The sequence below is a fragment of the Lynx rufus genome, unplaced genomic scaffold (assembly GCF_022079265.1).
Source record: "Lynx rufus isolate CCGP_SWC_20201006 ecotype Redwood Valley unplaced genomic scaffold, mLynRuf1.p SCAF_24, whole genome shotgun sequence".
Lineage (NCBI taxonomy): Eukaryota > Metazoa > Chordata > Mammalia > Carnivora > Felidae > Lynx > Lynx rufus.
Genome location: NW_025814839.1, coordinates 2,897,117 through 2,923,543, shown reverse-complemented (window position 1 = coordinate 2,923,543; position 26,427 = coordinate 2,897,117). Strand labels below are relative to the sequence as shown.

Here is a 26,427-nt window from a genome sequence, read left to right as displayed (position 1 = left end):
ATAAAGCATCTCTATCCCCTATTCCAGGTCACTGGCTAGAAACTTGCCAAAGAATCTCCTGGTCTTTTGTCTGGAAGGAAACACTTAAGATACTTCAAGGCTCTTTTTCTTCTCCTTCTCCTTTTCTCCTTCTCCTTATTCTCCTCCTCCTCCTCGTCCTCCTCCTTCTTTTCTTCTTCTTCTTCCTCCTCCTCCTCCTCCTCCTCCTCCTCCTCCTCCTCCTTCTAAGTTCGTTTATTTCTTTTGAGAGAAAGGGAGAGAGAGAATCCCAACCAGGCTCTGCAATGTCAGTGTGGAGCCCAATGCGGGCCTTGAATCCATGAACTGTGAGATCATGACCTGAGCTGAAACCAAGATCTAGAAGCTCAACTGACTGAGCCACCTAGGTGCCCCAAGGCTCTTCTTTTGTGAGGTTTGCTTTTTAAAAAATTTCAGCCTTACTCTCTGATTAAATGTCTTCTGAGGGCTTGCATAAGAGAGCCCAGGAAACCTCCCCTCAATATCCAAAAAAGAGAAAACACAGGACTTCCCTGACTCCTTGACTACTTAGAGGCATAAACTCTCAAAGACCATAGTTTACTTTCTCATGATATTTCTATGAGACAAGAACCATCAGTCCCATTTTATACCCGCGGACCCTGAATTACAGAGAAGGCAAGCAACATAGATATAGTCACACAGCAACCCAGAGCGATTCACCCAAACTAGAGCACAGGCCCCTGGACCCTCGATCCATACTGCTCTCATGTTCCGTGTGGAGTCCCCGGCCCTGCCTAACCAGGTCAGGAGGGTGTGGCCTCTGGGTAGGTGGTCCTTGTGGAATGCAGAGATATGGAACCATTAAACCTGTCATCACTAGGGGACTAACTGACACCCCAGGGGCAAGATTTTCCAGACCAGAGCTTTGAATTGCTAAGTGTGTCTGGTGAGTGTGTGTGTGTGTGTGTGTGTGAACTTGGAAGGTGGTCAGGGGTGCGGAACAACTGCCGGGTCAAGGTGTTTGCACTTTACCTTGCATCTTGCATAAGTAAACCCATGAAGAGCTTTCATTTTTTTCTAGCATCAGTACAAATCTTTTCCTAGCTTCTCTCTTGACCACCCCTCGTCTTCTGTCTCCCTCCACCATTCTTCTGAGACAGTGTGGAGTCTAACTTTAGGGACAAAGCTAATAGATTCCCCAAACTCACTGCAAGGGCACTGAGCTGGCTTACACCAAACAGCTGCTGAGGCTTTAGGGCCAGAAGTGTGGAAGCCCACAGCTCGGTGTAAAGGCCAAGGTATAAAGGTATAAAGAAAAGGTATAAAGAAAAGGTATGAAGAAAAGGTATCAAGAAAAGAGACTGGAGTGATTTGGTTTAAGCATTTTAAAAGTGTAATGGGGGCACCTGGGTGGCTTAATTGGTTGAGCATCTGACTTCGGCTCAGGTCATGATCTCATGGTTCATGAGTTTGAGCCCCATATCGAGTTCACTGCTGTCAGTTGGTCAGTACAGAGCCGGTTCGAATCCTCTTTCCCCCCCTCTCAGCCCCTCCTCTGCTTCCACTTTCCCCAAAATAAATATTACACAAAAAGTGTAATGGACACTGAATGAGGTTGTCCTGTAAAAGTGGACGTAGAAATTAAGCTGATCTTGCTAGATGCCCTCCCTAAGGGCCCAGACTGGGCAGAGCCACCATGTGTAAGGGTTCACATGACACAGGGTGCCATGTCAGGTAGGAGGCAGAAAATGGCAGCTGCCAGAGACAAAGTCAAATGACCCTCAGAATCTGAAAGGAAGGTGCTTGATGTGGCAGTGCACAGACTAAAATTGGAACAATACAGAGAAGATTAGCATGGTTCCTGTACAAGAATGACATGTAAATTTGTGAAGCGTTCCACATCTGGGAAAAAGAAAATCTGAATGGAGGCAGGCGATAAAACCACACCGTGGGGGGTCTAACAATGTCAAGACAAGTGAAAGAAAGGGTTGGTGGAACATGGCACTTGGAAAGACTGGTTGGTGCTTCTTAAAATCTGAGACATCAGTGGGCTCAGGTCTGGGATTGGTTGACCATGTCTCAACCTTATACTAGTCCTAAACTAAAAATAACCAATGTCCCCCAAGTCCCCTTCCCTCGTGCTAGAGATGTACATGCACAGGCAGGGCAGGATGAAGGAATGGGTTTTACTGGTGAAGGAGAAATGGGAAGGGAAGATGGGGGCCCAGGGTGAAGGGTCAGGTAGGAGATAACCCCAGAGGCTCTTTATAAGGTCAACTTCTGAGAAGAAAACTACTGAGAATCCAAAATTACTAAGGTCGGCCACTTAAAGGCAGACACGTCATAAGAAGTGTTGCTGGGGGCAACCGTGAACTTGCAGTTATGGACTAGCCTCTACTCATCCTTCAGTCTCCCTGTACCTGGGGCCTCCCCACCATGGACAATCCAAGGAAACTTCACCTTCTCATTTACTGTCTACTTAGACTCCATCCTGTGTAACAACAAACAGAGGGATCGCCCACAGGGTATTGACCAAAGGAGACCCCCTCCATGACACAAATGTGACAGTATTTGTATAGCATTACACAGGCAAGGACAGGGACACAGTCTCCTGGTCGGTTTCCCAGCCACCACAGAGCTGTACTTACATACTTGGAAGTAAAAATGCCGTAAGAGTCTGCAGCTACTTTCCAGGCTCCCTGTAAGAGCTTCTGATTACCAACTGGGTGTCTCAGACCTTTTGGTAACAGGAAAAGATGCATCTTAGGGACTAGACAGAAACATTCCAGGCCCTGGGATCTGGTTTCTAGACCTGCAAAACATTTTTTTTTTAATAGTGGTAAAATATGCAGAGCGTAAAATTCACCATTTTAACCATTTTTAAGTGTAAGTTCAGTGGCATTAAGTACATTCGCAGTGTTGTGCACCCATCACCACCATCTGCAAAATGTTTAATCAGACTCTAAAGTGATGATCACAGCAAGGAGTTGATTTCCCTGGGAAGGCCTTTTCTGGCCTTCCTTTGTGACATCTTTCTCTCTTAAACTATAGTAGCTCCCTAAAAGGTACCAAAAGTCCTTTTGAGCTGAGCTAGAAATGCCATGGTGGAGTAGTAGTAGTAAACGCTCCTGTGTACCATAGTGACTCCCCGCTTCACTCTCTTTTCAGGCTCTACCATCCCTACCACTTAGCAATGATTTCAGGGCCAATCCAAATCTGAACCAGCTTTATAAATGCCTGTTTCCAAAGATCCCCTCTCCTAAACCTACTCATCCCTACTGGTTTCCCTGGATGACTGCATACTTAATATCTAAACAAAAAGGAAGAATTGAAAGGTTGAGGGGTAATGGTTTTTCAACCTTGGTGAAGTCAGTTCCATAATGGAAAGACTTCTAGAGAATGACAGCATGGGGAAATCTCTCTGGTCTGGAGCACCTAGGAAACTGTGAAGAAATAACTTGAGAAAGACTGTTGGGGGGGAACCCAAGAGAGCACAGAGGGACGGAGCAATAGATGGGAAGGGTGATGGGACCTACGTGCTCTTGATTCTCACATCTTGATTATCTTTATCCCCAGCTCTGTTCTCTCCTTGGAACACCAGACTCCTAAATATAGTTCCTACTGGACAGTTCCCCTTGTGCGTCCAGTAGGCACCTCCAACTTCATACAGACAAAGCAGAACCTAAATCTCCCTCTCTCAACTCAGTGCACGATAAAAATCTGAAAATCATCTTTTGATTATTTTGATTATGGCTGAAACAATCTTAAAAAGGAAAAACAAAGTTAGAAGATAGATCAATGGAATAGAATTGAAAATCCAGAAATAAACTGTCATGGTTTATGGTCAATTGATTTGCAACAAGGGTACCTAGACAATTGAATGGAGGGGAAGGGGGAACAAATAATCTTTCAACAAATGGTGCTGGGACAAATGGATACACGCATGTAGAATACTGAAGATGGATCTCATTCTTACAGCATATACAAAACTTAACCAAAAATGAATCATAGATTTAAATAGAAGAGCAAAAACTACTACAAATTCTTAGAAGAAAACAGGAGTAAATCTTTGTGCTTTTTTTTTTTAAGTTTGTTTCCTTACTAATCTCTATACCCAATGTGGAACTTAAACTCACAACCCTGAGATCAAGAGTCATATACTCTTCCAAGTGAGTCAGTCAGGTATCCCAATCTTTGTGCCTAAGAAGGCAAAACCTTCTTAGATACAACACGAAAAACACAAGTGTCAAAAGAAGAAACAGATAATTGGACTTCATTGAAATTAAAAACCTTCAGAGGACACCATCAAGAAAGTGAAAAAGGCAACCTACAAAATAGGAGAAGATATTTGTAAGTCATTTGTCTGACAAGGGACTCGTAGTCAGGATTCATGAATAATCAACAATAACAAGATGATTAAAAAATGGACAAAGGATCTGAAGAGTCATTTATCTAAAGAAGATATGCAAATGGCCAATAAACTCATGTAAAACTAGCCACCAGGCAAAAGCAAACAAAACCACCATGAGATACTACATCACACTTACTAGTTTGGCTATGATGAAAAGGGTGGGCAATAACAACATTCTTTTCTCCAACATCCTTGGTGAGGATGTGGAGAAACTGGAACCTTTCTAGTTTGCTGCTGTAAAATGATGCAGTTGATGTGAAAAAGTTGCTCAGCTCCACAAAAAGTTAAACATAGGGCTGCCATATGACTCAGCAATTCTACTCCAAGGTAGGTGTCCCAGAGAGCTGAAAACATGTCTATACAAAAACTTGCATATGCATGTTCATAGTAGCATTATTCATAGTAACCAAAAAGTGGAAATAACCCAAACGCTCATCAACTAATGAATGGATAAACAAAATGTATTAAGTATATCCACACAATGAAATATTACTCAGTCATAAAAAGGAACGAAGCAGGAAGGAAATTCTGACACATGCTACAACATGAATGACAAAGTTCTTGAGGATATTGTGGTAAATGAAACAAACCAGTCACAAAAGGACAAATACTGTATAATTCCACTTATATAAGGTACCTGAATCAAATTCATAGAGACCAAGTAGAATAATGGTTACCAGAGGTTGAGAAAAAAGGGAGAACAGGAAACTGTTGATGGAAATAGAGTTTAGTTTTGCAAGATGAAGAGTTCTGGAGATTGGTTGCACAACAATGTGAATGTACTTAAAATACTTAAATGTATACTTAAAAATGGTTAAGATGGTCAATTTTATTTTCCCACAATTTAAAAAAAGGGATAAGTGATACATCCTATAACATGGATGACCTTGAAAACATGCTAAGAAGCCAGGCCACATATCGTATGGTTCCATTTATATGAAATTTCAGAATAGACAAATCCATAGAGTGCAGATTAGTGATTGCCTAGGGCTGGGGGATCTGGGGGAAATGGGGAGTGACAGCTAATGGGCACAGGGTTTCCTATGGGGGTGGCAAAATGTTCTCAAAGGGAATGTAGTGATGGTTGTGAACTCTGGGAATATACTAAAAACCACTGAATTTTTAAACGAGTGAAGCATATGATATGTGAATCATGGTTCAACAAAGCTGTTAAAAATTAAGGTAGGGGGTCACCTGGGTGTCTCAGTCGGTTAGGCATCCGACTCTTGATTTTGGCTCAGGTCATGATCTCACGGTTCGTGAGTTCGAGCCCCAAGTAGGGCTCTTGTGCTGACAGTGCAGAGCCTGCTTGGGATTCTCTCTCTCCCTCTTTCTCTGCCCCTCCTCTGCTTATACTTGCTCTCTCTCTCAAAAATAAACAAACATCTTCTAAAAAAAAAATAAGGTAGGAAGACTGAAATTGAATGAGCTCTGCTTCTTTTTAACACTCAATCTTGTTTGGTTCTGTGACCTAACAATATCTCCAGTTCCCGACTGCATTCTCTTAACACACTGTTGCTATGACAGAATAGGGGAGGAGGGTTATTCTCAAACATGAACACAGCTAACTCAATCTGAAGAAGTTGGAAAGAATGTCTGCAGGCTTGAAGGAAAAAAAAAAAATAACCCAGCAGCAGAGATATATTTGCAGATACTTCAAAAAAAAAAAAAGTTGTACTAGGTCAAATGCATTTCTAGAACAACAAAACAAATAAAAACCTTCAATACAAGTGGCTTGCAAAAGGTCTTCAGAGTCTTGATTGCTAACTTAGCATCAAATAGTTTTTCTCACACTGGGGAAGTCCTACAGTGTTTAATCACTTTATAACCTCTTTTGATTTCTTGACAGGAGAATTCGGAAGGTCAAATGTGCATTCCGACCTGCTTCTCATCATTCTGTATTTGGTTATGGTCTGGAGCATTAAAAGATGTTTAAGGGTAGAATAGACTGTACCACAAAAATGATATTAAAAAGGACGGAGTTCAGTCTTGAAGGAAATCCTGTCACATGATACAGTATGGGTGAACCTTGAGGACTTCAGGATCAGTGAAATAAGCCAGTCACAAGAAGATAAATACTGTAGAATTCCACTTATATGAGGTACTGGAGCAGTCAAACTCAGAGACAGAAGGTGGAATCGTAGTTGCCAGGGGGAAGGGGAATGGAGAGTTGCTTAATGGGTAGAGTTGCTTATAATGTTTTCAGTTTTGCAACATGAAAACATTCTGCCGGTCTACTGTACCAATGTGAATATAGGTAACACTATTGAACACTTAAAGATGGTTAAGATGGTAAATTTTAGAATATGTGTTTTTTTTTTACCACAGTTAAAAAAGATTTTTTAAAAGATAGTGTTGAGTTAAAAGCCTTAGTAAAAATTTCATTTTTATTCTGCTATTAAGGAATGACTGACAAGGAAAGAATTTTCAAATTTGATAAAGGAACTTGTTGGCTGTATTTATCTTCACTTTTTACTCCTGCTGGAGTAACGAAAACAGATCACTTTGTTTAATTTTGTGATTATTTTTACTTCCTGGTTCCTGCCTGATTATGCAATGCTGTTGGTTACAAATAGAAAAAAATTTTATGTGCTAGTCTGTTATTTTTATGGCATTTCATTAGGGTGTACTGGCCTGAGAAATGTTTCTACTTATATCAAGTTTTTATGAAAAATTCTAAAAAATTGTAATTTTAGGGCCTGGGCCATTAGTTATCTTCCCTAAGGGCTAGGAGTTGATGCTATTTAATATTTCCAAGCTTATTCTTACTTTAACTGGTTTTACATCATACCAGCTTTCTCTTTCAACCAACTTAAAAGGTCATAGAATATTTCTTGAGTAAATCACAAAATCTTTCATAGAGGTTTTTTTTTTTTTTTCTTTACACTACTCCAAAATGTAATCGTTACTTGGAATGGGTCTCTGACAATTTGATACAAGATAAACTAAAAAGGACAGGCGTTCATTTGCAATCATGTACAATAGGTCAACTCTGAGAATAGCTACTATTCTAAACATATACCATGTGCCTTCCTGAGTTATCATCTCTGCTTTTAAACATAATCACCAGATGCATTTCTAAGCATGTTAAAGGCACAGTAACATCCATTTTCTATAACTTTACCCTAAGCCTGATGGGACTTCAGTGTTAGATTTATATGATGCCTTTAAAAAAAAAATTTTTTTTAACGTTTATTTATTTTTGAGACACAGAGCATGAGCAGGGGAGAGCAGAGAGAGAGAGAGGGAGACACAGAATTCGAAGCAGGCTCCAGGCTCTGAGCTGTCAGCACACAGCTCAATGCAGAGCTGGAACCCACAAACTGTGAGACGATGACCTGAGCTGAAGTTGGTTGCTTAACCTATTGAGCCACCCGGGTGCACCATAAGATACCATTGAATACTGAGAATGAGGCAGTGGTTAAGATGGCAAAGCCTCCAGGTCACTGGCAATTACTTCTAATTATAAAGCTGCATTGTATTTACTTTATTCTCTGGTTAACCAGGAAGATGATGCGCAGACAGTTGCTGTATACAGTAGGGCCTCCTTACTAGGGCCTGAATGGCAACTATATCTAGCTCCATAAAAATAAGGAGGAGACACAGTCAGCTTGGAGCCGACTTTCAGTCTTACCCACCACCTTCATACATTACCTTATTTTATCCTTTTAGTTATTCTTTGAAGTTGTCAGAGAAAGAAACTGAAGTCCAAAGAAATTAAGTGATTTATTCAAGGTCACATTCATTCACTTTTCATTCATTCATTATTCACCGATCAAAGTTGCCTGTGTGCGTAACTAGGCACGGGAAATACAACTGTGAACAGAAACTAATCCTGCATTCCATGCTCTTCCAGTCCAAAGGAAGAATCAGATAAGGAAACATGATTACCATATGGGACTTGTCTTTGGATGGCTTACCCTGTGTGCTAATCATTTTACTGTTCCCCAGGTGTCCAGCACTCTTTCAGCATGTTCCTATCCTGGCTCACTAATCTCATCTTCTGTTTTGTGCATGTGCGAGTGAGAATAATGGTTATATATATGGGCACACACATAAACATATAATATGAAATGTGTGTTTGTCTTTTAAGGTACAGGATTCCTCTATCTTCCATGCCATTAAAGGATCGTAGAGCTGTCTCCTTTACTAAGAGACCCATTGGCTCCCAGGAAATCTCATCCAGTTTCAGCCCTGGTAGTGACAGTACAGTGTCAAGGAAAGAATGCTAATGATTTTTCCACTAGCTGATCCCAAAAGCTTGGCACAGGAGAGTTCAGTCCACTGAATATTTATATAGCACCTTGATTAAAAGAGCTCAAAGCAATATTCTAAGTAGCTGAATTATAACCTCATTTTGTAAACTGCATATTTTCTTTTAAGTAGTAGTAACGTGGGGCTTAAACTCACAACCCTGAGATCAAGAGTCAGAAGCCTAACAAACTGAGCCACTCAGATGCCCCATTAGCTGTGTATTTCAAATACAAAAATTAGCTCCTTTACCAACCTCATTATCTGCTAAAAATAATCAAAAGATAAATTCCATACAAAGGAGGCCAGAAGAAAAATTGTAAATGGTGATAAACTCTGGGTAGGGGATTATACATGTTTTTAATTATCTGCCGTATTACTCAAAATTTCTACAATTAACACTATGGATTTTTCAATTAGAAAAAATACCACATAATCAATTAAAAACAGGTCATCAAAACTCAACCTCACTCATAAATCTAAAAATACAAATTAATTCTTTCAACTTATCATACTCACAAAGGTGTTATAAAGCCAGTATACCTAGTTTAGGCAACAGAATAGCAAACTGGGCTCTGTCATACACAACTGATGGGATTACAAATTATCACCAGTTTTTTGGAGAGTAATCTGGCAATGTCTATCTATCAAAAGTTTAAATGCACATACCTCTGAATACAATAATGCTACTTCTAAGGTTTTTTTTTTTTTTTTTTTTTTTTTTTTTGCCTGACACATATACTTGCATCAGAGTGCAAGACACATATAGAGGGATCTTCAATCAGGAGCGTGTTAATCAAATCGTGCTACATGCATGTAGTGGAACATTGTTTAAGAATTAGATACTTGCAACTGTTAAGAACAACTCTATATGGACATATTATTATAACTTACTCTTTGATGCAAAAAAGCAAATTGCAGGGGCACCTGGGTGACTCAGTCGGTTGAGCGTCTGACTTCAGCTCAGGTCATGATTTCACAGCTCGTGAGTTCGAGCTCTGCATCGGGCTCTGTGCTGACAGCTCAGAGCCTGGAGCCTGCTTCAGATTCTGTGTCTCCCTCTCCCCGCCCCCCCCCCCCCCTTGCTCATGCGCTCTCTGTCTCTCTCAAAAATGAATAAACATTTTAAAAATTTAAAAAAAGCAAGTTGCAGAATGGTGAATATAACCCCCTTTGTACACAGTTTTAAAAAGCTGTAAATACACATATGCGCTTGTGTGCACAATGAAAATGTCAGCAAGAATATTCCAAAAGCTAGCTTTGGAAATACCTCAAACAAGGGAGAAGACTGAAGTAGGTGAGGGATTTTTGTTTTTTTAAACAAACATTGCTTGATATCATTTGACTTCTGTTACATTGAGCTATATATTCATTTTTAACCGTTTTATTGGGGCATAATTCACATACCACACAAATTCACCAATTTAAAGTGGTTTTTAGTGTAGTCACACAATGTTTCTTAATATATCCACAGAGCCGTACAATCATCAGTGTGCAAAGATGTACACATCCGAAACTCATATAATGTTATATACCAAATTTACCTCAACAAAAAAATTTTTTTGGGAAGATGCTCCAAAAGTGAACTTACTAGTGGCAAGAGAATGTGTGAGACACAATCAGAGAAAGTTTCACATTTATTTAAGAGAGACAGAAAAAGTGCAAGTGGGGGAAGAGCAGACAGAGAGGCAGAGAGAGAATCCCAAGCAAGCTCCTTGCTGTCAGCCCCGAGCCCAACATGGGGCTCGGACTCACGAACCTATGGCATCAGGACCTGAACTGAAATCAAGAAACGGATGCTTAAACAACTAAGCCACCAAGGAGCCCCACAATCTGAGAGAGTTTAAATAGTAATGGAATGGTATGCATAAACAAGGAGAAAAAGATATGAGAACCAACAAAGTTGGAGAGGGTCAGGGACAGAAAAAAGGTACGATGTTAAAATGAGTTTGAACCAGAAACAGACTAGATCTGCCTTCATTAAATAAACACATCTGTATTTTGTAACAAAAAGATCAAGGTAAGATATTTGGGCATGATAAGAAAAAGAAAATAAAGAAACTTAATTTGATGGTACTGCAAATATTTGGGTAAACCAGATTCTATATAAATCTGCAGATAGCTGGATATAAATTCCATCTATGGAAGACACAGATAAAAAGCGTTTAGGGAAATATATTCACTTTGTAGTTGCTAGAAATTTCTCCTGTCTTAGGAAGGCTGACAGTGAGATACTAATTCTCGAGCAATGAATACTTACTGAACATCAATAATGTTCTGATTTGCTTAAGAGTATCTGAGAATATAAGGGGAGCTGGATAGAGAGAAAAGGGCTCCCAAGACATACTGACAGACTTAATAACCACAAACCATGCAGGAATATTCTTTTTGGCTCAAAGTTTTGTATGTTTTTAGATGAAGGATGAGAAAACATATATTTGAAAGATATTTTATGAAAACATTCAGCAAAACTCACATTTAATCTCTGTAATATTTAAAATAAAATTACCTTTTCTCTGAGACTTTTCCATCACTAAAATCTTCTTTGAGAACTACAGGTCTTGGGAGTATTTTGTAGGTATCATCATATTTTCCTTTTTCATATCTTTAAAAAGCACAGTTCAGGGGCGCCTGGGTGGTGCAGTCGGTTAGGCGTCCGACTTCAGCCAGGTCACGATCTCGCGGTCCGTGAGTTCGAGCCCCGCGTCGGGCTCTGGGCTGATGGCTCAGAGCCTGGAGCCTGTTTCCGATTCTGTGTCTCCCTCTCTCTCTGCCCCTCCCCCGTTCATGCTCTGTCTCTCTCTGTCCCAAAAATAAATAAACGTTGAAAAAAAAAATTAAAAAAAAAAAAAGCACAGTTCAGAAGTTTTGTGCAGTTGGAGGAGTTTCTGGCAGCAGTAAGAGAAAACTTTATTGCTTATCCTATAAAATCTATTAGTTTGGGTGCTATTAACTCTTATTTACTTAATTAGGGCAGTGCAGTGACTGTAGCAATTACTTTGGTTCAACATCAATAAAATAATGGAAATGTATACACAATAGCCACACCCATGGAAAAAATCTGTTTTTACTAAGGAATAAATGTCAGATTAAAGATAAAAGTCACCAGTTTTTGAATTAGGAAACTGCAAAGCAAGGCTGGGGCAATAATTTATGACAATTAAAAATTTAAGATCAGTCTGTTATCTGATGGACGGATCATCTTTAAGAGTATCTTAAGTAGTAAGTTTTAAAAATCTGTTGACTGTTCAAAATCACTCACCCTGTGGCTAACAGATGACATAACTGATTGGATACCAAATCAAGCAACAAGGAATCCTTGAGAACAAGTTATCCTTTGAAGTATTATAAAATGGTTTTTCTATGTCTACGTGTGTGTGTGTGTGTGTGTGTGCATGTTAACACATTTTACTGGGCATTCACGTACTGCGTATGCTGGAGACTGTTGCCAACAACATAATCATCTCTATAAATGCTCTGATTGACTATAACATCTTAGGAAACCATATGAAAATAGAAAATGTTACTATCTCTGGTAATATGCCATGTAGGACAATGATAAGACTATAATTCTTAGTTATTCATTTGCTTAAAGGTAAAATTGCTTTATCAAACAGGTTACCTAAGTCTTGTCCTGTGACTGTGACAACAAATTAAAAATGGAACTGCTTGAACCTCCAAAATATGCATAATGGTAACTGAAAGAATGTCACTTTAATGACAGTTAAAACCATCCATCTCCGTGGGCTAAATGTAGATACAACTGGAAGCTAGCCTTGGCTTTCGGGCTTGAGGTTAGACTAGTAGGACTTGTATTGTCATCTGGACAGGTGGCAATAACCTTAGCTGTGGATGTCAGAGCCTCCCCAGTCTTCTTTTAGATCTTACATCAAGTTACAATGAACCCTGGCTTTGAAACAAATTTTGAATGCCAGAAAGCAAAGGCGAAGGGTTAACTGCTTGATATTTTTTATTTCTTAGATGCTAAAATATTTTAAAAAGCAAGGCAGCTCAATTTAGATTACAAAAAGGCGCTCTGATGAAAAGCAAATGTGTTCCTGAATGTATTTTGAAATAGATGGTTAGAAAGCTAGCATAGAGTTTGTGGTCTAAATATATCATTCTTTTAGAGGCAGAACATATTGCTGGGGGAAAAATCCTCTATCATAGGGCTTATGGCATATAGTAACTAAAATGTTTTTCCATCCTTTGAATTTTCAATGCTGGGAAATATTATTCAGTAGACCCAGAGAGAAGTCCTAAATTGGAAAAGCAGCTGCATCCAAGGTCATCTCTCTTGTTTCCAAATATATCTTGAAACAAATGCAAGAAGGGCACTTTGCTGAGTGTTATCTGGACATATATAGTTTCAATCAAATTCTTCAAGAAGTGTCAGAATAAAAGTTGAACATTTGTTTGACACTGCAAAGTCACTAGCAAGTGGGTCTCTTTGAGCATGGAGGCTCTGCTTGGTGACTTGGCAATTACTACAACAAAAAATGAGTTCTTTTTCCTACTCTCAAGAAAAAGAAATCAAGTGCAGTTAAACACCAGCTCTGAAATCTTTTCTCACATTTTTTAATATATAGAAAATCATATAAACTTATAAAAATGTCTCTCAACAGAAGTGTAACTTTTACATATACTGCTTCTAAGCTCAGTTCCCTGGAATTATCAAATCTGTTTCACACATCTGAAAATGTTACATGGAACAAAAAAGTGATGATAGAAATGACATAGAGTTGTAACCTGAATCAAAGAATAACATGCTGAATCTTTGAGTTAGTGTAAAAAATATCTCCCTAAATGCAAAGCAATAAATAACTGGCTTATTGCCTCTCCTTTGTCATAAAAAAAAAAAAAAATCATGTTACCCATGATAACAGCCTCCCATGGCAGTGACTGTTTGCTACTCTCTACGATGTAGTAAGTCTCTCATTTCATCGAGGGTCTAAGGGAAGCAGGGATATTAACAACTCCCTATTAGCATACACCGATGGACAGAACTTGGAATTGCACGGACTCAAAACCTTCAGCAGTTTGGTTTCCAACTGCTTCTCCACCTCCAACTTGTTCCTGATTCCCTCCAGCCTTGTCTGGCTAGTACTTCAGGGCATTCCTTTCTCAGGGCTTCCTCTTCCCCACAAGCTCTTGCTTCCTCCCGGAGTCACATTCTGCCCTTGTGGCCAGAAGAGTTAACTTGTATCTGCATGTCCCTCTCCAGCCTGCCCAAATTGTTCCAGCCCAAAGTGTTTTTTCCTTTGAACGTCCTAGGTCTGTTAACTCTTGATCCCCTTCCAAAAAGCTGAATCAAAACTTTGAGACCCTAAACCCTGAGAAGAGTGTAAGGAAGTCTAATAGCTCTGATTTTCCTAATGAAAACTTCTTTGATCTCTGAAATATCAAACACTTTCAGAAAGTTCAGAGTGTATCAGTTTGCCCACTGGATAATCCAGTGCTGTAAACTACTTCAACCATTGGTTACGTTTTTCCGTTTTCCATCTTGGTAACTAGACTTCAAGTTCCCTGGAAGGAGAGGCCACGCCTTTTCTCGCTTCATATGCTTGATACAAAGCTGGATGCAGCAAAGGGCCAATGAGCACCTGCTGGTTTCATCCCTGCTGCCCTCCCATGCTCTCCCATTCACCTGTCCAAATCCTTATCTTTCCAGGCCCTGATCTTTCCTCCCTCCTTGATCAGACCTCCTTGATCAGACCTCCTCGATTCCTCTTTGATTTCTCTAGATCTCCATTTTGTTTGAACTTCGATAGCAACACAGAATTCAGCACTTGGTTATTAGGTCTTAGTATGTTTGCTGCTGTCTAACGTATTGTAGTCCTTTAAAAAAATTAATGTATCGTAGTCCTGTTAATGACAGGGCCGTGTCTGACACATTTATTGTACCTTTTCACAGAGTTTAGCTGGGTGCCCAGCACACAAATTACAGAGCACAAGGGCTTGGCACGTGACAGGAGCTCCTTCCTCTCCCTAATGGGTAGGTAACTTTACGAGCCATACTAGACTTCTTGTCACTTCCTGAGCATGCCATTTTCTTAAATGCCTTTACATCTTCCTCCTTTCCCATGGCTATCAAAATCTTAACTCCTCCTTACAAACCCAGCTCAAGTCCTACCTCAGTCCCCCATGTCAGAATTAATCGCTTCTTCCTCTGAGCTCCTTGATTTTTTTACATATAAAAGAACTTTTTAATTTTTGCTACAAAGTATTAGAGTCTTCTAGACTGTGAGCTCTCTGAAAGCCAAAACCAGATCATGTTCACTTTATATTTTAGCACTTAGCACAATGTCAGGCACCCAGAAGACAATAAATATTTGTATATAAAAAAATGAATGAATGAATTTACAATTTCATTCTCCAATTAAGAAAGTAATATCTTGCTAATTTCTTTGATTTAGCTTTGGCATTTTCATAGAGAGAGGCAAGAAATGTCTGTAAAACTATTCAGTGGATTTTGGATTTGACCAAATTAAATAAATTTTGTGGTTTTGTTTAATATTGTATTGTATTTCAACTCTTAAGTTGCGTTGCAGCATTGTTCATAAAGTAAGAAACTGGAGTCTATCTATATGTCCAGCAACAAGAGATATATATGATTTTAACACTTTCACAGAGAAAGAGAAAGATTTAAATTATAACCTATACAGCTTCCATTTGTTCTATGTCTAAATTTCTTTTTGCATTTACTTGACATTCATTTAGCGGAATTCCCACATCTGGTTGGTAGAGTTTATTTTTAAACATTTACTAAAGTTTTTTTTTTCCTTTAGGCACATAGTAAGTGAACACATTTTTTAAAATTATAATTTCACATGTATTATAGTTCATTAAATGGACATCAACCTGTCTGCATATACACAGCCAGCATATCCATGGGTCACACTGTAGTACCTACACCGCAATAGTGAAGAGCACAGGTTTTGGGCCCTGGCTCTGCCACAGGTATTAGTGGTGTGATATACTGTGGAAGTTTCTCTGTACCTCAGTTTCCTCATCTATTGAATGGGGGTGATAATACTTACCTCCTAGGGTTGCTGTGAGAGTTACATTCGTTCATACACATAAAGCATTTAGACAGTATCTGGTACATACTGAGGGTCCAAGAATGTGTTAGCTGCTATCATCATCATCATCATCATCATGATTATGATTACAAAGCTTCAGGGAGTTAATTTGTTCAATCTTGCTTTGCCTAACTGCTGTTTTTTAAAAAAACTTCCTTCCCAATCTGAGTTTGCTTCATTTTTAGAACCAAGAGACTAATCAGGCGGTGCTCTTTAACAATGAAACAGGCTCCCTCGTGAGGAGTGAGCCGCATTGCGGTTACTCTACTGTGGCTGGAAAGTGGTCTGCTGCAATAGCCGCGGTACTGAGAGAGAGCTCTCGAAGGTCCCGGTTTAATAAATGATTGCACGACTCATTCTGAGGTTCTTTTCAAGCTCCAAAGTTCTATGGCTGTGTGCCACGTGCAGGGTCAAGCGGCAGCCCTGCAGGGAACCTGCTGTTACACTCTGAACCGAGGTGGAAACTACTACTTTCACTGAAAAGCAGAAATCTTTAATCTCCTCCTGAATTCTGAATAGTGAATTTCCATAGCAGTAAACCAAGTTTGGTGACTCAAGTCGCTCAGCAATTCTAGAGAGGAAATTGTGAAATTATCCGTGTTTGCCGAGAAAGTACTTCCAGTTTTTGCCAAAAGAGGGAGCATAGGAGCAGAAAGCACGTTTGTCCAAGTCTTTCACAAAACACTTGTTTGGATTCTGTGTTTTAGGTTTTTATTTCTTTTGTAAGGATGGGATGGGACTAAATGATTGTTATAGACAACTTTCTCTTCTTAATATTGTCTCAAGATGGGACAAAGATTGAAAATACACAGATAACTTTGAAAGATCCCTCTCTATCCGTCCCAGACAAAGTGTTCACCTCATGCCTGGCTGCCATATACTAAACAGCTCTAATTAAGCTGCTCTCATTAAAAGGAAAGGGAGGAGGAGCGAAGCCAGTGACTCCTCCTGGCTGGAGAAACAATTACAAATTTAATCAAAGTGCCTTTAAAAAAAATCTCCTGGCTGCCACAGATTGTTTAAAAAAGAAGGATTCGTTGTATACATAATCTAGATCTTACCTTCACTACGACGATGGGTAAGTTATTGAAATAACCAAGTTTAATGAAAGTTAATCATCAGGCTGCTTACTTACCTACTCCCTAGGGCTAAACACTCCTTTGTGCCAAACAAGGGGAATGATGTAAGCGCCTAGAACCATTTGTAGAAACAAGTCTTTGATTCATGCTCATTAGTCACTAATTTAGGGAAAATGCCTGCATATGACACAGAGGTTTCTAGAAGACACACATCTCCACACGAAGTCATTTTCAACCCAAACTTGATTTTGCCTTTGTAAAGGTAGCTTTGGCAAGTTATCCATTACTGCGTATTTTCAGATTCAATTCAGGAGAATTCAGCAAATTTATACATTTTTAGTTGGAGCAACATATTTGGGCTTTTATTTTACTCCAATTACCAAAAGTGCTCTGCATCATGTTAGCCTAAAACCTTAAGGAATAATCATACTTGGAAAATGACCAGAGCTTAAAATCTTCCAGAAAATTTATATATGTTATATAAACTAATAAGGCAGAATAATACATTTGGATTTGATAGTTTAATGAAATGGCTTCTTTTATTATTGCTGCCCATGGAAATAAATAAAGCAAAATGATAGAAAGTATTAATCTAAAGAGGAAAGTGAAGCATTTTGTAATTTCTTAAGATCCGGTTTGAGTTCCACAAGCCTTTGAACAATGCTCTCAGACCATTCTGGTACACTCCCTGGACCTGAAAAAGACATGATCTTGTATTCAGTTAATAGACTTATAACAGAAAAGACATTATCCTATTATAAGATGGTTCTTAAAGGACAACCTTTAAAGTTGGATTATTTCCTGAACTAATACAGAAAGCAAGATAAGCGGTGGCCTTTTGGAATTTACAGTTTAGCGAGTCAGTTTCACGCAGCAGCTGGCAGCACCGAGTCTTAGGAGGAGCAAATCCATGAACGCAAAAGCAGATTTCACAGGCTACATTTTTCTCCTTTATTTGGGCCATCATGTGGAAGACGGATTATTTTCCAAAACGATTAAGTACTCTCATCAATTAGCCAGCTAGAGTATTAGTCCTGAAGGAAAAACATAATAAGCCCTTCTGGAAGTGCCAGCTGTCAAAAACTGTCAGAGGTAGTCAAAGCTTTTTAATGTTCCAATCAAATCACAAAATGAGTGGAAAGTCACTGTAGAAAACCCATTAAGATGCATTACTAAATGTCCAATGTTACATAAAAACTATAAATAACTTTGTACTTTTAGGGTGTTTTTTTTTCAATTTGCTTTTCTTGAAGTAATAATGATGCTCTGCCTCAGTTAATAAAGTGATTTTGGAGCTGCCTTAGTGTTTAATCCACACACTCTTTCTGTGTGGAATAAGATGGCAAGCAATAATCAAATCAGAATTATAAGCATTCCGGGGCGCCTGGGTGGCTCAGTCGGTTAGGCGGCCGACTTCGGCTCAGGTCATGATCTCACGGTCCGTGAGTTCGAGTCCCGCGTCGGGCTCTGTGCTGACAGCTCAGAGCCTGGAGCCTGTTTCAGATTCTGTGTCTCCCTCTCTCTGACCCTCCCCCGTTCATGCTCTGTCTCTTTCTGTCTCAAAAATAAATAAACGTTAAAAAAATTAAAAAAAAAAGAATTATAAGCATTCCTTGGAGTATCTGTCATTAACAATTTTAAAAATTAAGGGAAGAGCACCAAAGACAGTAAAGGCTAAAAAAATTAACCACCAAGCTTAATAATCTTACAAGCTGACTTTCATTAGGGGAATAAAATGCTGTTTCTGTGAAGGACATCCAGTCTTTTTCAAATATTTGCAAAGGAATACATACTCTGGCTAAAGGAACATCACTTGCTACAGGCTTAAAAATAACAAGCCAGTAGCCAATACTGAACAAAGACGTCTACCTCAATGTTCAGAAACTGACTTAATTGAATTAAGAAAGGTTTGCTTCCACACTGAAACACAGCCTTTCCTCTTTTAGTATCTGGTGGATCAAGTTGTTGATCCAAAGGCACAAATGGTAGCTGGTATTCTGGTAGCTGATACTTGCCCAAATGAGAGGCTAAAGTAACCTGAGTACCATATTCAAACCACATAAAACATTAAAATGCTTCTTTTTTTTTTTTCTTGAAATTTGTTAAAAGAAGTTTGTTTCCACACTTTCTTGGTAAGTTCTTCCTTGCTCTGAGGGATCCCATCTCTTCTTGCCATAGCTGCTAGAGTTACCAATAATCTCTGTGCTGGTATGTTTCTCTGATGACCAGGAGCTTTCAAACAAAAAAGTAAAAGTAGGAACACACTTGGAAACAAAGAGATCCAAAGCCATAATCAAGTCTGTATGTTCCACACAGGGTAGAAACAATGTTTTAAAAATTAAAAAAAAATCATTTAATGTTTATTCATTTTTGAGAGGGAGAGAGAGTGAGCGTGTGCAAGCAGGGGAGGGGCAGAGACAGAGGGGGACAGAGGATCCCAACAGGTTCTATACTGACAGCAGAGAGCCCAACGTGGGGCTTGAACTCACGAATCATGAGATCATGACCTGAGCTGAAATCAGAGTCGGACTCTTAACCAACTGAGCCACCGAGGCACCCTGAAACAACTTTCTTCATTGAAATGTTCTTCACCTCTCATCGCCACCCCTAGGATAGCTACAAAGAACTAACCCAAGATGCACATGCTAATAATATGAAATCTGTTTTCAAATCTAAAGGGAAGACATTTAAAAAAGTATAATGAAGCTGAAGTGAAGTTAAGGGTAGTATGGGAATTTAATAATTTTCTTTAAGGGAAAATCAAAGAAACCTTCAAGTACCCTGTCCAAATGAAGCAGAAATTAGAAGCACTTTGGACTCTTGAATTTCACTTGGAATCCTATGCTAACTTTTTAGCACATGATAATATCTATATTCCATGACTATTTTTCATACTGTTAGATTTTGGGTAAAAATAACAACTAATCCTTACATTTAATACAATACTATAAAATGAGGGGCACCTGGGTGACTCAGTTGGTTAAGCGTCAGACTCCTGATTTCAGCACAGGTCATGATCTCACTCACAGTTTGTGATTTCGAGCCCCGCACTGGGATCTGTGCTGACAGTGTGGAGCCTGCTTAGGGTTCTCTCTCCCTCTCTCTCTACCCCTCCCCTGTTCACACTCTCTTTCTCTCTCAAAAACAGAAATAAATAAATAAACAAACAATACTATAAAATGAATACTTAAAAAATAATTTTGATGCAACTATATAATTCAAAAACAAATAGCCATGACATGTGCACCAAGTTTTATTTGCTTTTAAATCATACAGTCAGAACAAGTATGTTATTCAAAATAGTAAATTTTCTTGAATTTTACAGAAGAAAGAGAAACTGAAGTGAAACTGTAGGAATTGCTGAACTTCAGATAAATGTTTCTTCAAAACAAGAGATATTAGTTCCTAAAAGATTCCTCTAAAGTTAAAAAAAGATTAAGAAGAACTTTAAGCCATTGGGTTATTACATTTTTTAAAAACTACATGCTTCTTAATGGACATATGTTTACATTTACAGAGAGTAAACTTAGTCTCCTGTCTCATAAAACTCAGACGACACGACTGATATCTAAACTAAGCAAAACAATAAAAGCGGTTTTTATTTTTAAAAAACTTTAAAACCTAAATCTACCTTAATCTTATCTTCCAAGAAAACTTAATAGGGAATGGCTAATCTGAAAGCAAAATGTTGTACAAATCATTTTCAAGAAGAGAAATACATTATGGGATTATGCTTACATCTAGTAGCATCAACTAAAACCCTAAATGATGGCACATGAATTCAGAGTATCAGCCGGTCCTCTCCGCCCTCCTGAATTACCTGACCAATGGAAGTTTGGCTTTGTTGTTTCAGAAAGCACTGTTTCTTACATTCCATCAATTGTTCAAAATCACGCCACATTTTCGCTTGTTTCATATTTGGACCGTGACTTTCTCGTACAGCTTTTTGTTTTTCTCGGAGTTTCTATTATAAAAAAAATCAGGAATAATTAAATCTCAGTTACAGGGATTTACTTCTGTTGCTATAATCAGAAGAATATGGTATGCTTTGAACATTTGATGAGTAGCAGTTAACTAAACCAGGTTCTCCTGAGATGAATGAAAACTAAAATGATAAAAGTTAATTAAATTTATGATAGACGTAGGACAGCTTGAAGATAAAAAGAATAGAAAAATATAAAAGGAGGTGGGGGGCACCTGGGTAGCTCAGTTGGTTAAGTGACCAACTTTGGCTCAGGTCATGATCTCATGATTCGTGGGTTTGAGCCCCGCATCAGGCTCTGTGTTGACAGCTTGGAGCCTGGAGCCTGCTTCAGATTCTGTGTCTCCCTCTCTCTCTCTCTGCCCCTCGCTGGCTTGTGCCCTCTCTTTCAAAAATAAATAAATAAACATTAAAAAAAACCTCAAAATAGAACAACCATATCATCCAACCATTCCCCTAAAAAAAAAAGAAAAGAAAGAAAAGAAAGAAAAAGAAAGGGCGGGGGTGGGGTGGGGTGGGGAATAAAGGGAATCAGGAAAGTAGAAAGTGGTTCAGTATCATGGTGTAGAAAAAAGAGTGTAGATTTTGAAAGTCGGAAGACTTTGGTATATAACTTGGCTTGGTCACTAGCTCTAAGTAAGACAACTTCTCTGGACCTCAGTTTTCTCAATTGTAATTAAAGCTAATAATAGGGGATAATTATAAAATTAACTGCCTTATAAGATTATCTTTTCACAAGATACAATAGATCTGGAAATACTTTATAAACTATCATGTGTTATATGTTATTATTATTAAGTATTATATCCTTTCCTGAATCTGTGTATGCTCTGTGTATACCCAAATAAATAAAATTGTACGTATATATTTCTCAGGGAGAAAGTTTCATGATTTTTTAAAAAGTACACTATTAAATAGGCCCAAACCCCTATCAGAATTATTTTTGTTACCAATAGCCTATATGATTCCATCTGTCAAAACTATTCTACTCACAGACTCTAACATTATAAACAAGAATAAGAAAAGCTTTCAATAAACTGTAAAAATATACTTTGGCAAATTCAGAAAGGGTGACTGAAAGGAGGCTTAGCAGGAAATGAGAGGAAGGAAGGAAGAGGCGAAGGATGGAAGGCAGGTAAGCAGAGGAAAACAGAGAAGATGAGAGCGCACACATCAGGAAACAGTGTACACAGTGACACTGATTATGAGAAATCACTAAGGACAGAAAAATAAGCAAAGATGCAGAAATAGGTAACAGAATGGTTCCCATTCTTTCTGCCCTTGGTATATAGTTGATCTAATAGTTGATGTAAGGACACAAATGAGAAGGCTGGCCATTGGTACTTGCCCAAATAAGAGGGTAAACTAAGCTAAGACTAGATTCAAAACACTTTACTAAAGACTGTCCTCCACAGCTGTTGCTAATGAAAGCAAAATTGACAGCAAATAGCAACAGGAAACAAAGCAGAATTAAGAAAATATAATTTAAATATAACCAGCAAATGTTTGACACAATATCTGGCATGCAAATACATCTATTTAAGTCTATGTTACAAAAAAAGAGGGGGGCAACCCAAGAAACAGACCCTTCACTATAGAGAACAAACTGATGGTTCCCAGAAGGGAGGTGGGTGGGGGAGGATGGGTTAAATAGTTGATGTGGTGGGGAATAAAGATGCACTTATTGTGATGATCACTGGTGTCATATGAAAGTGCTGAGTCACTATACTGTACACCTGAAATATTACACTGTATGTTAACTGGAATTTAAACAAAAGCTTCAAAAAAACCCAAATATTTTTATCCTCATGAACTAAAACAAAAGTAGTAAGTCAGATCTAGAATTTTAAGAGTTCTTAGAATAACTTTTAAGATTAAGGTACTACTTAACTATACATTTTCCTATATTATTGAAATAGTTTCCTTGTCAAAAATCCTAACAACCTATAAAAGTTATTTAAAGAACCAAAGACAGGATGTGGGCATGGTCTATGTCAGAAATATTAAATTTAATGTACTTCATAACCATGTGTGTTTGAAACCTTTAATTTTATGAATACAACTGCCTTAGTATGTAATTTATTTTTAATGTTACTGCCACTTAATCCAAATTTATTTTGTTGATAGTTGTAATGCACAAAGAATACTTGTCACAATTTGATTGTTCTTTAAAGGGGAGGTGGTAGAGTGGGTAAAGGGGAGTTACAACTTTCAGTACAGTATTACACAGTACTTGGTAAGGCAAATTCTAGTATATGATCATGTGAATTTTAGCACTATGATAGATTGGTTAATTCCAGAAAGTCAGTTGGACTGAGGTGGTGAGTGGATGTTCAGTCTATGCTGGTTTGGAAGGCTTAGGCTATCATCACATTGAAAGGCTAGGTTTATTCAGTATTTGCCTTAAAATTTAGATCTACTCTAGGAATGAGAGGATTGAAGAACTTTGTTTCTTAAATGATACATCCTGACAATTGGGGAATGAGCTAATCAATGGCTCCTTTTGCTGAAATAGACTTGTCAGACTGTTACTATCACTTTTCGTAAAGATCCTGCAGTAAAACACTACACTGGAAAGGGAAAGAATAATCTTTATTCTGATTTAGCAGTTACATTTGGGTCTTTGAAAGGATTCAGATTTGATAAAAATTTCTGTACACAAAACATCCATCCACATACTTTTCAAAACAAAAGAAATAGAGGAATGCTTTCATATGAAAAAATATATTACCTAACATATAGAATGTTTGGGTGAAAGCTAGTTATTGACAGTCATACTAAATCCTAAAACCCCAAAATCTCTAGTGAATGTTTACAACTTGATTCAAATATATGCTTTCAAATATGAAATTATTTCTTTTTTCCTTTTTGAGTATGGCATGTCAACCCATAAATGGAAAGAGATGTGTAGAACTCACAATTTCTCTGAGGGATTGGAGGTATCAACTTAAGGTTTCCTTTCTTTTTAAATTTACATTAATATGATGGGCATTTATTCACAAATAATACAGAAAGAACAGATGAACACTTTTTTTAGAGAAACAGAAACACTTTTTAGAGAAATTCCAGGTTTGGAATAGGAAAAGTATAGGATAAGCCCGGAACATTTTGTCATACCAGAAAATAAGCCATCAAAATCTAGCAGGATTGTTTCCAAAGCATTCAGGAGCTGACTTCAAGAGGCTTCTACTGGCTTAAAATGGGGCAATTCGAGAACTGACAGGAATAATAATTATAATAGATTGAAATATCTCCAATAAATTAAATCCAGGAGTCATAAAGGTACTTGTCAAGGATGATTAAAAAAAAAAAAACTCATCATTTTGAAAACCAATAAACAAGCAAATCAGCAGTTATTCTGCCTTTCTTATTTGAGCTGTATCTTAGGGTAACTAAATAGTTGATAAGGAGTTACTCTTTACAGAATTATTCCAGCCAATAAATGAAGAAGGAACAACATAATTAGAATGCCATCATTTTGCAACCTCTAATGAATTAATGGGTCTAGGAAGTGACTTCATTGGCTGCCTATATTATACAGAGCCTCCTCAAAGAATACATACTACTACCTATGAAGTATACTTGCCAAATATTGAATTATATTTAATCAAGCCTCTATATCTAACTACCAATTCAAAGGACATACTGGGGACAGAAGAACATGCTAGTTGACACTATAGGGATGTCATCAGCAAAGTTCAGGATGTTGGAAACCCATCAGGACAAGTAACTAGATTTTATTTTTCTTTTAATTTTCCAACAAATAAATTGTAAAGAAAGATGAAAGAGTAACCGAGAGGAAGATACTTAAGAGCTATATCAACTAATAGCACTGTATGAATTCTTATTAGGATCCTGTTTCAAACAAATAAACAGTAAGAAATGATGAGACAATTGGTGAAGCTTGAACATTGACTGAGTATTTGGTATTATGCAATTATTGTTAAATTATTTTGGGCATGATAATGGTATTGTGGTTATGTTCAAAAAAGGCCTTTACAATACAAACTGAAATATGATCAAAAAAATATAATAGGATCTCTGAGATTTGCCTAAAAATGATTTGGGGTGGGAAATAGGTGGGACTATAGATAAAACAAAATGTGTCATTAAGTCTAATTATTGAGGTTGGATGATGGTTTCACATGAATTCATTACATTATTTCCTCTACTTTTTATATAGGCTTGAAATTTTCCATAATCATTTTTCTAAGTTTTTTAGTTTTTAAAAAAATCTTTTAAAAACACTTTTACAAAGACTATTTAGGAATTATGCCATTGTTTTCCATACCATTTTTTCCCTGAAATTTAGAATATTACTTACAGGTTTATGGGAACTGATTCAGCATTTATGTAAAAGCATAGATACATGTATGTTTTTAATAATAATTCAAACCAGAATATGTAAATAAGGATGAATAATTTTATCATCACCAATATATTGAGTCAGACCAAAAGCTTAATTATACAATGCATTAAGACTGAAACAAAGCCATATTTTTCATTTGTACTTTCCAAATGGGCAAGCATGTATATGTATACACACACACACACACACACACACACCCATATATACATGCATATATATATATATACACACACACACATATAGATGTGTGTACACACACACACACACACACGCACACACATATAGATGTAGTCATTTTTAGGTTGCTGACTCAAGAATATTTGAACAGTAAAATTAGATGCCAATATATAGTCAGTATTTTAAAAGAAAAACTGCAGCAGAGCCCAATATGGGGCTTGAACCCATGAACCACGAGATCATGATCTGAGCTGAAATCAAGAGTCAGATGCTCAACTGACTGAGCCACCCTGGTACCCCAATCTACATATTTCAGTTTAAACATGAGGAAATGAATTCCAAAGTGGTTAAGGAGCTTTTCCAGAACCACAAACCGAGGACTGAACCTAGCCTACTTGATGACTGGTCCTGAGTTTGATAAATATAGATCTTAAAAAAAAAAAAAAAAAAGAATGACAGAGCTGGTATCTTTAAAATGACTGTCAAAATGTGTTGCTTTATGAAGTCAATTAGAAAAATCAGTGAGTTAGTCATTTAAGTCCCGATGATCAAGGTCTTTACCAGCTACCACCTCTTCTACTAGGAGTGGCTCAGAGAACTGAGAAAACAAGACTCAATCCCATATTCCTCCATTCATAAGACTGGCAGGGAGGGAGCTGAATATGACAAGTAAGGGTTTTTGATTATTTGTTAAATGTATCAATATTTGTAAAGGACATAGACCAGTGCCTGGATCATAGTAATGAGCTTTGTGCTTATTAAATAAAATAAATAAGTTTATACTTATTAAGAGATACCTGAGAATTATCTGAAAACTTGTAGTTTATTACACATGGTGCTTTTGTTTCTTAGAACCTTCTCATAAACTCTTTGTTAATTAAACGATATAAAAATAAATAAAACTAGATATTTTTCTTCCAAAAATCCATGTGCCTTCACTTTTGTATACACACACACATAAATTCCTAAGGAAGAAACTTCATCTTTGTAAGAAATTAAGAAAGATTCAATTTCCCTTTGAAAACTGTACCATAACCTTTAAAAAAGAATGACAGTGTCAAAACCATGTACTGAAAGCCTGAATTAGACACACTTAA

The 26,427-nt window shown here is 37.7% G+C and overlaps 1 protein-coding gene and 1 non-coding gene across 2 annotated transcripts in view; one reads left to right on the top strand and one right to left on the bottom strand.

The window, feature by feature from the left end:
- The first annotated feature begins 1,778 nt into the window (after positions 1-1,778).
- LOC124518555 (U6 spliceosomal RNA) lies at positions 1,779-1,885 on the top strand. The gene has a single exon (XR_006963685.1). It is a non-coding gene; the product is annotated as a U6 spliceosomal RNA (small nuclear RNA).
- An 18,165-nt stretch (positions 1,886-20,050) lies between these two features.
- The window catches only part of IFT81 (intraflagellar transport 81), an 84,307-nt gene continuing 77,930 nt past the window's right edge, over positions 20,051-26,427 (bottom strand). The window contains exon 19 of the mRNA XM_047088175.1: positions 20,051-20,766. Coding sequence (XP_046944131.1) covers positions 20,584-20,766 — 183 coding nt within the window. The 3' untranslated portion in view covers positions 20,051-20,583. The remainder of the gene's footprint in view (positions 20,767-26,427) is intronic.